Source organism: Aspergillus ambiguus (assembly GCF_047715705.1).
Source record: "Aspergillus ambiguus strain CBS 117.58 unplaced genomic scaffold BDV59scaffold_4, whole genome shotgun sequence".
Classification (NCBI taxonomy): domain Eukaryota; kingdom Fungi; phylum Ascomycota; class Eurotiomycetes; order Eurotiales; family Aspergillaceae; genus Aspergillus; species Aspergillus ambiguus.
In genome coordinates this window covers 572,964-587,401 of record NW_027395517.1, presented here as the reverse complement: position 1 = coordinate 587,401, position 14,438 = coordinate 572,964, and the positions used below count along the sequence as shown (strand labels likewise).

General features: G+C 53.8%; 6 protein-coding genes across 6 annotated transcripts; 2 read left to right on the top strand and 4 right to left on the bottom strand.

Annotated features, from left to right (window-relative positions):
• Nucleotides 1-9: 9 nt before the first annotated feature.
• BDV59DRAFT_198978 (uncharacterized protein) lies at nt 10-472 on the bottom strand (the record flags this gene model as incomplete). The annotated part of the gene is made up of 3 exons (XM_073693266.1): nt 10-29; nt 92-162; nt 219-472. 3 exons carry the CDS (start codon nt 470-472, stop codon nt 10-12), a joined length of 345 nt encoding a protein of 114 aa, XP_073551382.1.
• A 281-nt stretch (nt 473-753) lies between these two features.
• On the bottom strand, nt 754-2,619 carry BDV59DRAFT_210210 (cytochrome P450; the record flags this gene model as incomplete). The annotated part of the gene is made up of 4 exons (XM_073695549.1): nt 754-1,416; nt 1,480-1,849; nt 1,920-2,362; nt 2,410-2,619. 4 exons carry the CDS (start codon nt 2,617-2,619, stop codon nt 802-804), a joined length of 1,638 nt encoding a protein of 545 aa, XP_073551381.1. The 3' UTR covers nt 754-801.
• A 776-nt stretch (nt 2,620-3,395) lies between these two features.
• On the bottom strand, nt 3,396-4,169 carry BDV59DRAFT_198976 (uncharacterized protein; the record flags this gene model as incomplete). The annotated part of the gene is made up of 1 exon (XM_073693265.1): nt 3,396-4,169. One exon carries the CDS (start codon nt 4,167-4,169, stop codon nt 3,396-3,398), a length of 774 nt encoding a protein of 257 aa, XP_073551380.1.
• Nucleotides 4,170-6,057: 1,888 nt separating this feature from the next.
• BDV59DRAFT_198975 (GPI anchored serine-rich protein) lies at nt 6,058-6,650 on the bottom strand (the record flags this gene model as incomplete). The annotated part of the gene is made up of 2 exons (XM_073693264.1): nt 6,058-6,166; nt 6,223-6,650. The coding sequence occupies 2 exons, from the start codon at nt 6,648-6,650 to the stop codon at nt 6,058-6,060; spliced, it is 537 nt and encodes a 178-aa protein (XP_073551379.1).
• A 4,057-nt stretch (nt 6,651-10,707) lies between these two features.
• Nucleotides 10,708-12,919, top strand: BDV59DRAFT_109808 (dual-specificity mitogen-activated protein kinase kinase). The gene is made up of 4 exons (XM_073686588.1): nt 10,708-11,725; nt 11,788-12,079; nt 12,125-12,494; nt 12,544-12,919. Exons 1-4 carry the CDS (start codon nt 11,012-11,014, stop codon nt 12,671-12,673), a joined length of 1,506 nt encoding a protein of 501 aa, XP_073551378.1. The 5' UTR covers nt 10,708-11,011; the 3' UTR covers nt 12,674-12,919.
• A 761-nt stretch (nt 12,920-13,680) lies between these two features.
• BDV59DRAFT_171073 (uncharacterized protein) lies at nt 13,681-14,418 on the top strand. Its single transcript, XM_073688521.1, has one exon. The coding sequence runs from the start codon at nt 13,791-13,793 to the stop codon at nt 14,121-14,123; it is 333 nt and encodes a 110-aa protein (XP_073551377.1). The 5' UTR covers nt 13,681-13,790; the 3' UTR covers nt 14,124-14,418.
• Nucleotides 14,419-14,438: the final 20 nt, after the last annotated feature.

Sequence of the window (14,438 nt, the reverse complement as noted above, 5' to 3'; positions counted from 1 at the left end):
TACAAGCCCTTAGCACTTGGCATGCTTCTCTGTAAAACCAGTCAGCGATGTGCTCCACCCTCAGATGTGGATGATGGAGATGAACACGTACTCTTATCACAATCCGTATAGTACCCATTCACATAGCACTCTTCCCCGTCCCACTCCACTTTATACCACTCACTACGCAGTCATGGCATCAGCAACCAAACATACATGTTTACCGGAGCAGCCCTTACCAGTGATTGTACAAGCAGCTACCCCCTTTCGTGTGGCAGCCAAAATTATACCATTGCCCGTCCGTCAAGGTCGCTACCGGGTCTCCCATGAGGTGTGGCTGGGATTGGCATCCTACCTTCCTGGAAGAAGGTGCCACGATTTTACAGTACTTCTCCTCGGGTTCGTGCTTCTTGTCAGCCTTGGGGGACGTCGACGGAGAGATCGCAGTGGCGGAGGCGACGAGGGCAAGGGTCAAAGGGAGGTGGATCTTCATTTTGTATTTGGGGATGTTGAAGGTGTGAAGATGATACGATATGTGATATAGGATGTGCAGGGAGGAGTCGGGTCCACCCATCTATATGTACGGCGGATTTGAGCCTGCATACCATTGCAGAAGAGGGATGAATGTAGGCATGTAAATATGTGTGGGACATGGGACCAGAACCCCCTTGTTGGGTCCTACCGTTAGATATCGGAATGTGATGTCTGCCAGCACCACGGAGCTCTCCAACATAATAGATAGACCATCATTCCATTACTCATTAAAGACATTCTCATAACCACATTAATAAGTCCCGGCAGCCGAATTGCCCGCCTACTCCCTCACCACCCCTCCACCGGGGTCAACCGCAGGGGCATCCCACCGACAGGCTGCGCAGTCAACGTGCCCCCAAACTCAACGATATGACCCTCTTGCAGCTCGGCCCGAAAGCGACCAAACAGGCCAACAGCGGCGCAGCGAAACTCCGCCTTTGCAAAGTCCTTCCCGATGCAGGCGCGCGGCCCATGCAGGAAGGTGATCTGGGCAAAGTTGGTGGCTGCGCCACCGTGCTTGTTGGGCGTCTGCTTCCCGGTCGTTGGGTCGGTGTCGATCCAGCGTTCCGGGAGGAACTCGTCCGCCGTGTGGCCCCAGAACTCGGGGCTGCGGTTGACCGACTGCGGACAGATGCTAATCACTGTGCCCCTGGGGATCTTCTGTCCTGCGATGCTGGTCTCGCGGATGGCCTCGCGGCCGGTCATCGGTACCGTCGGGTACAGCCGTAGCACTTCCTGCATGACCCCGTTGAGGTATGGCATGCTTTCGAGCTGTTGCCAGGTTATTGGCGCGGTGGCAGAGGGGATCGTGGCGCGGATCTCCGCCCGGAGGGTCTCCTGGATGGATGGGTTCCGGGCGAGGTGGTAGCTTGCCCATGTGAGGGCGTTGGCGGTTGTTTCGTGCTGGTGGTGCTGGAGTTAGCGGTTGGCTCGTGGGAAGGAGGAGAGGGGTCAGGGGCTGCTCACGCCGGCTGCGAGGAAGGTCAGCATTTGATCGACTAGCTCGCTGTCGGTGAATTCTCCGCCGCGCATCATGGTCCCGAGGATGTCGCCGTCGGAGGTCTTTTCGGCGAGCTGGGTGCGTTTCTCGCGGAGGATGTCGTGGAACACGTGGCGTAGGTAGTTGATTCGGCGGGGCAGCTCGAAGTTGGCTCGCACGGGGACAAGCTTGACGAGCCACTGCGGGAAGAGGACGGACATGGCAAAGAGGAGGAGAAGATCGGAAGACGGCTTGAGGATGGCGGCGTAGGCCTGCGACACCGGGTCGTCTTCGTTCTCTAGGGATTGAAAGTCGCGGCCGACGGCCGCGGGGCCGATGATATCGAGGGTAAGTCGACTGGGGGTGGTGTTAACTGGGTTAGAATCTTGAAAACGATCTTAGGATATGGGTGTGTATAGCTAGATACCTGGCCCAGGATGCAAGCTCCACATGTCCCGACGGGCCGCTGTTCATGCCCGGGACTGGGTTTCGTTCAATCTCCCGGTCCAGCTGGTGCAGGAGGACCTGCGTCTTGGACCACATGAGGTCGTACATGGCGCGGATGTTCTTGATGGCAAAGGCCGGAGTGGCGGCTTTGCGTTGCGCACGATGGACGTCTCCTTCGGAGAGGATGAGGCCGTAGCCGAGGCCACGGGCGAGGAAGTCACGCCCACCGCGCGGCTTAGTGAAGTCGTAGCTGTTGGTGTGGAGAACGTCCATGAGGGCGCGCTGGTTCGTGACTACCAGGAAACTGCGATTCAAGCCCTCTCGGAAATGAATCAGCCCTTGGTTGGGGATGGTCCGCAGCCACGGGATGGTGACGCTTCCACGCGGATGGCGGAGAAAGATGGATGCGCCGACGAAAGGGCCCTGGGAATGTCAGAGAATTGGATATATGTGGGGGGTCATGAACATACGCGGACGGTGGGCAGGTGTCGGAGAGGGTTGACCAGGAACGGCCAGACGAAGATGTTCCATATTGCCAGGAGGACGACGTTCAGTCCCAGGGCGTAGAGAAAGACGGTAGAAGGTCTCTGCTCAGGCAGCATGTGGGACGCCGTCACAACGAGGGTTACGGCGACGGTGGCTGGGATCAAGAAGGCCAGACGTTCGGTAGTAGAAGACATGATGTTGTCCCCGGTCACAGCGTCTGTCTCTTCAGGCCGAGGTGGTGGACATTTATATGTCTGCTGCCGCACATGGCAGGTCGAATCCATTACTCATAGTAGGCATCAATGCTCGTCGTGATGCCCTAGATCCTTCTAGCGCACTTCACATGTCGAGTCCGTCGATCATGGAGATGCGGGGGAGTCGGGGATCGGTAGAAAAAATTGTCCTTTGGGTTCAAAGGATCGACGAGAAAGGCATCACATGTGCGGATTGACACGACGCTTACTCGCTTCGACATGCATCGCGAGCTGGCCTCGTTGATGGGAGGCGGAAGAGGTGCCGATACAAGCTGTTATCTTGAATGAGGGGAATATCAGGTTGCCAATAGCGAAGAATCTGACTGTGTTAGCGCCTGTCATCATATTAAAGGACATGTGCATTGAGACACTGCTGATGAATAGTAGATGCTGTATAGAACACACTGTCTTGTTGATCAACGGCACTCTTGAAGTTATGCACTGAGTAAAGTCAAGTGGTCAAATGATGAATGCGAATAAGATTATTTATTGAGTACGTTCAATCTATAATCTCCGGGTTAGGTGAAAATGCAACAGGTATGATTTGGTAGAAGCAACGGGGTATCAAAAGATTGTCGCCACAGTAGATAATGCTAGATCCCATTCCATCTTTCCCAGATTTCAAACTCCATGCAGTTATAAGGACAACCCCAACGCCATAACAATGCCATCGTGCAAAAACCCTTGTCCAATACAACGACGCACCATTCCAAATGCTAAGATGGCCCTTGATTGACCCGTCTAGCGACGTTTGCCCACCGGGACACTCCGGCACCCACGGCAAGCTGCTGGTCATAGATATGACGCTCGTACGGGGGCGGAAGGTCGTCGTAATTGGGCGACATCATTTCATTGTTTGCGAAGAAAGTCTCCATAGAGCGAGCGTGACTAAGGCTCGGAGGATGGGGTTGAGCGATGCGCAGGGTTGCGGTGTCGTCGTTGGCGGACGTCCTAAGCCGAGGGAGCCCTGGCCTGCTTGTCGACCTCGACGTTGTTGTGGCTGGATCCGTGCCCACCAGAACCCAGATATTCTCTTCGTCGAGCCAGACGAGCTGATGGGGCGAGGAGAAGCTATGCGATTGAAGGCGAGTCGGGTGTCGGCGTTCCGTCGAAGATGACGGTGCCGGTGGCGGTTGCGCAGCGGAGAGAGTAGACTGGTACTGGGAGGGGCGTGATGCGTGGCTGCTCCTTGGACGCGGGGGCGTGTGCGATGCTATCGACGGAGCCAGGTCTCTCATCGGTCGTGTTGGGCTGGACTCTATCATGGAGTATCTGTGATGGCGCGGGGAAGCGATGTTGTTGTCTGTGGATGCTGGACGCGGAGGCAAGCCGGACAGGCCCCGATCCCAGTCCACCTCATAGCCGCCATCGCTGTGACTGGGAGATATCACGGAGGTATCCAGCTGGATGCGAGGGGCGGACTCCCCCCATGACGGGGTAGTAAAGCGCGAGTCGCGGATGGGTGGCCCTTCCAAGGATGAGAGGTCCATTCCCACGGTAAAACTGAACATCAAGATACAGGGTCCTCGGAAAGGGTAATAGTATTTTTAAGTAGAGGCCAAATTTATTTGAGTTAAATGTCCGCCAGCATGGCCGACCCGGTGGCACGGGCGAGTACGAAGACGAGGAGAGGATGCACCAAAAATAATTCCGGAATACGATGATTGACCGAAGGGTGGATCGCACACGAGAGATGGCGAGCGTCTGAACACCGTGGGGGATTCTATCTTGACCCTGAGGAGGATAGAGGGCTGTCTCCCTTATAATGGGCCATGATGATGCTGTCGAGGCAGTGCTGGTGTTCTTTGACGGTAGAGACATACAAACTAGACAGGCCGCCCACCGCAACAACAACAAAGGGAGAGAGAAACCAACAGGTCGTCCTCTGCGCCGCCTCCCGGACCAGTCAAAGGTGGATTCAACCAGACTTTCAGAGAGTCCGTTGGGTGGGAATGCTGAGGTGGTGCATCCTTTGGGGTTGGATCTCACGGATCGATCTGGGGCCGAAAGAGGAAATATAGCAGCCCCAGGTGATGGGGATATCGTACGGATCGAGCTTCACATAGTCACTTAGCAGCTGTCTGTATGTCTGAACATGTAGACAAGTAGATAGGTACAGTCCGATGCACCAGGACGATCTCTCGCAGAAAGCCACCGCAAGAGAGAAGGATCTGCCTTGCTCCAGCGGTCCCAAACAATGGATCAACACCGCCTCCCTGCTTGGCGCGCAGGAGTCCGAGCAGTGCCTCCTTGGACTATTGCCACATAGTCGCTGTTCATTATTATGTATCCTCTCATGCTATCATCTGCGTTCCGCCGAGTCAGTCGATACTCCGGAGTGGCCAGTCATGAGTCGTTCTCAGTGCGGAATGAAGAGGAGATACTGTTGGCACCAACAGCCCCGGCGAAAACACCGTGAACTGCTGTCCCGAGAGCGGTCAGCTCGACGAGGATGAAGGCCAAAGTCGCAGACTTAAATCGATATCTCATGCATCAAGTCCCTTCCCGACTATTCTCCCAATACGGCGTAGGATTGGACCCTCGTATCCCCGCACAAGAAATTAAGCCCTTGACCAAGACCTAACTTAGCTTCACATCTATGCGTATGACGCAACGGATTCCAGCAATCTACCTCGTACATTCCGATCCCCGACAGGAACGCCATTAAACACATGAAGCCCCAGGCAAAAAAGCCCGTCTGGGACATCGTTATCCGCGGCCCGCCGTGCCGCTTGACCGGTTGGCTCTCCATGTGGCCGGCATTCAGCCCTTGGGTCTGCCTGTCGATAGACAGTGCTCGTCGGGCTCTGCCGTCCAGGGGGAGGGGAATCGGAAGATTAATAATGCTAGGGGATTGTCTCGAAATGCCGAGTTCGCTGGCCTGTCATGTGTGCCCAACGACGGTACCTGCAGTAGTCTAGGTTACGAATAGGGGTTAACAGGCTAGCAAATTGTACTTCCAAACACCGTGTGGCATCTATGATAGATGCATAGTACAGTAGATATACATTATTGAACCTGACTCCGTCTAAAGTCTAAATTCGACTACCTTACTTGCTCCAGGAAATTGACCAAGATTATGGAAAGCGTTCATGGGTTACATTAAATCGTATCCAGCAACCAAATGCTTCTCATAACTCCGAAGCAATCCGGGAAGCCAAAGAAAGGGTAAAGCAAAAAGGATATATAAAAGAAGTAAAAAAAAGTGATGGTAAATCAAAGGCGAAAAGGAATCATATTGCTGTCCCCAATAAACCGCGACTAAATGACAAACCCCGACAGCCTGCGGACATGTACACGTCCCATCGGACGGACCGCCCGTGGACGGCCATCAGATGGTCGAGCGCATCGGGGCTACACTATACACAAGAAAGGAATTTAAGCCAAGAAGAGGGCAGCGGCGGCGGCAGCACCAGCAAGAGCGAAGTTGTTGCCGACGGAGCTGGCAGCACCGGTGAACATGGCACCAGGAGCAGAGGTGGAGGGACTGATGGTTTTGTTAGTATAGAGTGCCTTTTGGGGGGAAGTGAAGGGAGAACTCACGTCACGCTGGCGCTAGGGGTAGCGGCAGGGCCAGTGGGGATGACAGGGACCGAGGTCTTGGCGGGCTTGACGGTGGGAGTGTAGGTGATGGTCGAGTAGGAGACGGTAGGGACGCAGGTGGTGACGGGGATCACAGAGACGCTGGGGGAAGCGGGAGCGGGCTGGCTGGGAACCACGACGGGGACGCTGCTGGGGGTCTCCGGGGCGGGAGCAACGGGAGTGCTGGTGGGAACCACGGGAGCAACGGGGGTGCTGGTGGCCTCGACAGCCTCGGGGGTGGAGGTAGCACGGCCGGGGCAGTCGGTGACGGTAGGAGCGCAGGAGGTGATGGTCACATCCTCGGTCGAGTAGATGGTCTCGACGTCACCACCGGGGAGGGCAGCAGCGAGGGTAGCGAAGAGAGCAACGGTGGCAGCAGTGAAACGCATTGTGGCTGATGTTGAGGTTTTTTGGTGAAAAAGTTCACGAAAAAAGTACCGTCAAGGTTGAGTGGGTTGAAAAAGAGAGTGTGGGTAGTTGGGTTTTTGGTAAAAGAATGGCTGACCGAAGTCGATGTGATGCGTCTAGCAAGTACGAAGTCTGGGCTTGGAAGAAGGGAAAGAAGAGAGAAGGACGAGGGAACAGGACGGGGGAACTGGAGCCTTTGTATGGGCCGGGAGATTAGGCTGGAGATCGGCTCAGGCACAGGAAAAAAGGGGAGAGAGAGACCGCTGATGAGTGGAGAGGGTTGCAGACGACCAACAGTTAGTCTGGAGTCAATCCTAGCGGTGACCCCGAGCGATTGCACGACCGTCAAACGGAGGGGCCTCGTGGGATGACGGGGAGATGGTTGGTGGAGGCGGCACCGCTAACGAACTAGTGTCGTGGATAGTCGCCAAGTTGTGCTGATCCTTTTCTCGGGGATGCTACTATATTGGTGTTATTGCACTCTATTGTACCTAGGTGGTTGCCGTAGCTGGGCGCCAGTCCCCCGCAGAGTGATGGTTCATATGCCAATATCATGCTGATGTCTATGCAAAATATCTATACAGAGTCTATACATAACATGATACTGTATCATATGGATCATAAACAAGACTTCCCCATTGGGTTTAATTCAGGGGAACCTCATCATCGCCAAGCCACTCAAGACGTTGAATGGCCAGTTAGACTCGGTTTCAGGATCCTCCTCGGGACCAGTCACCGTCCACGCTCATCCCGCCGTGGGGTCAGGCCCACCAATCCATGGGCACGCAGCGGGGCTTCTGGGGATCCACTTCCCCCTGTCTTTTTCCTCCTTTATCGTTGATTCGTGATTGATGATGGCCCTGTGATTCTGGTTCGCCATTTCTTGCTCGTTCAATAATATCTTGGATGATGGGGATGATGCCAATTTGCTTCCACATATCGAGATATAATTAGAATCTCACCAGATTTTTGTTGGTTATGAGAGATTAAAATTGGATCCTACAAGCGAACTCCCCGCACGTAGCCGTAGCCGTACTGCTTACTGATAGCGTACTGTGTACGGAGTATGTACGGACTGACGGCACACTAATTTCCCTCTGTACAGATCAAGGCACCGTCCTAAGCTGCATGGATATCACGGGCCAGACCTCCTCTCCACGTAGGGCTCTCTCTACCTGAGTCCCAATGTGAGACCTGCAGGACCGTCCTGCATCGCACCCTTGCTGCTTGTCATCTCGCGACTACTTTGTTTACCCGTTAGATCTAACGTCCCTGTCTGGGTGGTCTAGAAATGTACTCCGTCCGCCATAAATGTCCATTCCGATAATTCACCATCCGGCACACTCTTGGCTCGCTTTATTGTCTCACTCCAATGGCTCAGGTCCCGTCTTTGCTGCAATTAATCAACTCCTTAATTGCTTTAGTCAAAGCTTAGACGCCTCAACACAGTCCCCTACGCCGTATCTATTCCGTATTCTACTGCTCAAGTGCTCTGTACTAGTCCAAACCAACTTCGGTCCGACAGTGCCGATCTTTAAACCAAGACTCATACGGCGTCCCCTGTACTGAGTACGGTAGAGCATGCAGTAAGTTGTACACAGTGCTCTGGGTATGGCTAGCGAGTGAATCAGGAGCTTAGCGACCTCTGAGAGTCAAGCCCAGACTCGTCCAGATTTAGGTGTGGTAAATCACCAGACTATTGAAGGTTGATGTTTCTAAAGAAAACATCACAAGGTTAGTCTCCTTGTTCGCTCGGGTAATCCACGGAGTTTCCAGTTGTCGGGGCAATTTGAGCCGATTCATAAAGGGGTCTCTCGCCTGTCTCCTAATCAGGCCGTCCGCAGTGGACACCACAATAGGGGCAGGATAATTGATGGCCCTCCGTCGTCTAGAGCACGGATAATTTATCGTTCACTAGAATAGGGTGTCCTTTCCATCACCAATACGACAATGGGTTCAGTCCCCGACCAAGCCGGTAATTGAGTCGAGGTCCACCGATCAACAGGGGAAGGCGTTCTTCGGCACGCTACGCAATTCCGGCGTACGATTTCCGCCCTTCATTCAGGGACTGAGGGGAAAGGGAAGTCTGGAAGGTCCTAGTTTACCCCGGGTTTTATTTCCATGTCGAGTCCGGTCTTTGTGCCATGGAAGCTCAACCGAATGCCTTCGGGGCTACTTAGGGGATTCTCATCTGTTTCTGGGAAGATAGGGGTGACTACCCGACATCAAACGGTGTACCAAAATGGAAGCGAGACTTTCAGCTTTCTCTCGTCAGAGTTACAACTTCCGGTCGCTTTTCCTATCAACGCAGGAACTTGGACGATCTGGTGGGGTCTGCCATGTCCAAGCGAGGATCGGCCGTCGCCGCGCGTCTACCGAGGAGACACAGGGGAGCCCCGGATGATGTCCTGATATTTATTTGGTCGTCGCTCCTGGCTACGTCCATTGTTCTTGTGTACTCCATACTTACTGCGTATGGCGCAGTGTCTATGCGTCCATAGCCAGACATCCACAGCGTGCTGTACGGCGTAGGGGGCAACGTGAGAATCTACTCCTACGCTGTACTGCGTACACCGTAGGCTAGAATTAGAAGCTTCATACGGGTGTACGGAATAGTTCATAATTCGAAATTGCGCTACCATACCTGGTAGGTATCTGGATAATGAATTATGAAGGCACATGTACTCCGTACTCTGTACGCCGTGCTGCGTAAGTGTTGTTTCTTTCTTTAGAGCATGATCAATGACCAAGGCTGGTGTGATGGCGGTGCACCTATGGGGAATCCTATTTTTACGCCAAGGTGGGGCATGAAAACCCTACAAAGCACCAGAGAAAAGATAGCTGTCATGGAAGAAGAAATAAATAGTATCACAATGGGATAGAGCAGTGATGTCAGAAAATTTTTTTCCCTGGAATTGACTGTCGAGTGTTTCTATTCTGGTGAGATGATGACAATGTCTTATTCACAAGGCTGAACCATTCGAAGCACGTGCCACTGACAGCGGGGCCTAAGAGTCCAAGAATGCTGACGCGTCGAGATCTGTTCTCTCAGTGGCCGACAATGTCGATAGTGCGTTGGAATGTCCTCGAGGGGCTGAACAGCCGTACGGGACCGGAGGAATGATTAAGAGGAGTTGAGTTGTTGGACGTGAGAACTCTGTATGGTAGTCGGGTAGGACCGCCCGTCCTCGTCGAACCTGGAAGTGGAGACCAAGACCAAATCATCTTTTTGAGACTTGAACGCTTCATTTGACACCGTCCACCGGATTCTCGTCATCGCCATATGCAATTGGAAGGACGAAGAGTGGGGGATGATGTAAATGTAAAACATCACTAACGGGTGTGGCAGCGAACAGCCACAGTTGGTGGGGATGAATGCCAAAAGTTTGGAGCTTTCGGTACACTGTAGGGAATGACTTGGTTATTCTTGGATGTTCTTGGTTATTGGCTGGATGCTGCAATTTCCAGATTATTGAAACGAAGGAAATGATACTGTTGCCGAAGAGTTTTCATGGATGCCTGGGTGCCTAAGTGTCTGATCTGGATACAGTCCTCTATCCTGGACGGAGTATACGCCATGGGGATGAACATGCACTCCGATGTACTGTGTACGGCGTGCAGAGCCGATCCGGTCCAGACGAGCGCCTGGAAGATCAGCTGGATAGACGGTGGATGAGAATGATCGTGTCTCGGGCGCTTTTTGAAACCAGGTCGGGTCCACTCTGAATATCATCACATCCACGCCAGATTAGAATCCATACTCCCTACATAGTCATAAAGATGGGATAAGATGGTGTAGAGGCTGAATGCTAGAACTCTTCTCTCTCTTTTACTCTCTTTTCACTCTATTCGACCTATCTATTCATTATTCTATTGAATTTTCATCAACACCACTGCAGACTCCGTGATCCACCCATCCCGACCGTCATCCTCCACTTTTCCCTCTTCTCTCCTCTCTTCCTCTTCCTCTTCCTCTTCCTCCTCTTCTTCTCTCCTCCCCCATCCTCTTCCTCTTCATCCTCCCAACACTCGCTTATTCCTTTCCACATTCACCCCCCAAGAGACTGACTCGTCTCTCTCTCTCTCTCTTGGGAGTCCGGAACCCCTCCCCTCCTCTTCCTGCCGCGTGTTGCTGCGACTTCAGCCCCACGACGGCCATCTTTGTTTCCGACCTCCTCTCGCTGCCTCACGGCCTTTGTCTCTCTTTCTTCTCTCTTCTCCCTTCCCCCCCTGTTCCCCTTCTCTCCTTTTCAAAGTGTCGACCTCCAACGCCGCCGATCTGGCTACCTTGGCTGACCCCAACGAGTTGTTTTTGCCTGGTGAGAGGCAAAACAATCTCGCCATGTCATCCTCGCCCGTTCCCCTCCTCAAACCGCCTGTTCCAGGCAATCGCAATAACTCCAACGGTCCCAGACCCCCCAAACTCACCTTGGGGATCCCTCCGTCGCCCAACGCTCGCCCCGTCACCGGTGCGGCCGTTCCAGCACCCGCCCCCGTCCCCGCTCCCGAAGCCGCCCAGCGTCCCGCCAACAACCCCAACCGCCCGGCGCCTCCCCAACTGCGACTTGCAACCCCCATGGGGAGCAGCCAGGACATCCCCCAGTCCAATGGTCGTCCCGCGCCCCCGCCGCTCGTCACCAAGCTGAACGACTCCCACAATCACTCGAGGTCCGGCAGCTTCACCCTCGAGGGGAAGGGCAGTGGCCCCGCCTCCGCCTCCTCCTCCAACTACTCGGCCCTCTCCTTCGCCATGGGTCTGCGACAGCCGCATGGTGGCACCCCGGATCCCTCGTCCGCTATCAGCTCCGTCTACTCCGATCGCGAGGGCGGGGTCCCCATGGAGCGCGAGAATAGTGTCAACGCGCTCATCCCCGATTTGGATAAGTTGAGTCTGGAGAAGGGCAGGCCCCTGGACGTGGATGACTTGGACGATGAGGGCTGGCTCGCCGCCAGTGAGCAGAAGAAGATCGTGGAGCTGGGGAGTCTCGGCGAGGGTGCCGGAGGCGCCGTCACCCGGTGTAAGCTCAAGGAGGGCAAGACGGTCTTTGCCCTGAAGGTATGTGTTGCATGCATGATGCGGGGTTGGCGTCAGTTCGAAGCTAATTCAGTCGCTCGCAGATCATCACCACCGACCCCAATCCCGATGTGAAGAAGCAAATCGTCCGAGAACTCAACTTCAATAAAGACTGCGCGTCGGAACACATCTGTCGTTACTATGGTGCGTTCATGGATAAGTCAACCGGGACCATCTCGATCGCGATGGAGTTCTGTGAAGGCGGCAGCTTGGATAGCATCTATAAAGAGGTGAAGAAGCTGGGCGGACGGACGGGAGAGAAAGTCCTGGGGAAGGTTGCTGAAGGCGTCTTGAACGGCCTGACCTACCTCCATAGCAGGAAGATCATCCACCGAGGTACGTGCTTTCCGTTCGTTCGTGCCGTCCCGCTGACCATGGTAGATATCAAACCCTCCAACATTCTTTTATGCCGCAACGGACAAGTGAAGCTTTGCGATTTCGGCGTCAGTGGAGAGTTCGGCACCAAGGGCGATGCCAACACCTTCATCGGCACCTCATACTACATGGCCCCTGAGCGCATCACCGGTCAATCGTATACCATCACGTCGGACGTGTGGTCCCTTGGAGTGACTTTGTTGGAAGTTGCGCAGCACCGATTCCCCTTCCCGGCCGACGGGACCGAGATGCAACCCCGCGCCGGGCTGATAGACCTTCTCACTTACATTGTTCGCCAACCGATCCCGAAGCTGAAAGATGAGGCGGAGAATAACATTCGCTGGTCCGATAATTTCAAATACTTCATCGAATGCTGGTATGTTATCTCGCATTTCTGTAGCGCATCCTGGTACTGACGGCAGCAGTCTCGAGAAAGAACCCCCACGAAGAGCAACACCCTGGCGGATGCTGGAACATCCCTGGATGCTCGACATGAAAAACAAGAAAGTAAACATGGCGAACTTTGTGAAGCAGGTGTGGGGTTGGGACGACTGATCCCTGCACCGCCCTCCGGTCGACACCATTATCCAAGCATAACCAACTCGCTCGCATTTTCACGTTTTGCCCTCGACTAATGCATCTCATATTAACGGTCTCTCCTTCGACGCTTTACAAGTGGCTGGCCCTTGGTTGACCAGGATGTCAAAAGCATACGAATCTGATCATGACGACACTCATTCTTCATCGCACTGTCTATCCTTCCGGAGTTGGGATTCTATCTTTCGCCCCCTCATGATCGTGTCTTTCCTTGAGCACTGCCCTGCATTATTTCCCTTCCCGCATTTCGGTTGATCGGCCAGCGGCCAGCGGTGCTGACGCTCGTCCTTATCTCACGGAGATATCGGTATCCTGGTGTTCTTACTGTTTCATATCCATCACATCTTTGCCTGGATTGTTCTTGATTCTTTAGGTGATAGTAGTGTATAGGCATGTTGGAGATAGTAATTGGAGTGAATGTATATTGGTGAGATCAGTACAGAAGATTCATGTTGCTTCATGCTTGTGTAGTCGTTTTGAAGGACTTCAGCTTGATCATCTTCACGTGTGATCACGATATAGTAGATATCTCACTGCTAATCACGACCAGAGACCGTAAGGGCGCGAATCTCGACTCATCCAGCTGCCTACGTCGTCAAAGCAAGCATTGTGATAGCGTCATGAGACTGCTTGCTGTATTCACTTCCACGTCACTTAGTGTTCCTCCTCCTTCTCATTCCCTTCGGTCTTTCCATCTCATCTCCATATCTCTCTCCTCCTTCTTCCCTCCGGTTCTCCTATCCCATCTCTCTCTTTCCTCGATGCCTCGACACCCTTGAGATATCCCAGTCAACCACTTACTTAGCTCCGATCCCACTGAATCCGACCTGCTCGACTGGTTCAGGCTTGTCGGCGATCACCCGTTCTTTACTACGCTGCAAGAGGGGCTAGACAGCAATCCTTCCACCCAGCCTTTGTTGAAGGAATCTTGAACAACGTGTGGTATTCAAGGCGGTCTCCATCACGCGGACTCAGCTTCGGAGCTAGGGCCGACGTAATACCCTAATAAAACCTAATAAGACGTCAATGTGCCCGTGCCGGCTACCAGACAGGGCCGCAGCATTTTACTTGGAAAATGACTGCCCACGAAGAAGAATCTATGGAACGGCCTCGGGGCTCTCTGTCTATCGCAAGTAGCATCGACGACTCAGACACTATGGCCAAACAGACTCATCCCGGGCCTAAACCGTCCGTCCAGGCGGCAAAAGCGGCCATTGACAAATTCCATATGAACGTGATCTCCCTCCTACCGGTCAAATTTCATCTCAAGGAGACCGCGTTAAACCATCTGGCGATAGTGACATCCCCTGAGCTCCCAAAATTTGCGGAGCCTAGTGCTCGCACACGGCCCTGCGGATTCAGCGGCAGCTTCGGCAGCGTCTACAACGGAGCGACCAACGATATCTAGCAAAGCCGGGCGGGGTGGCGGCCGCGCCCTTCTCGTCTGTAGTCGCTAGCTTGGTGAGCCGCTCCGAGATGCTTTTTAGCTGCAGCAAACCCGGTAGGATGATGTGCAGGTCCGGGTCGCGACAGCGTGGCTCGTGTAACCCCTCCACGACCAACTCGTACAGTATTTTGACCGGGATTTCCTGCAAGATAACCGTTTCGCGTTCACAATTGACTGTGGAAGCGCATGATGACGGATGAGGGTCATTTTAGGACGGGGAACAGACTGGAGGAGGATGGTGGTGGCTATGATGGTGATGTTGGAGACGGTGAAGTC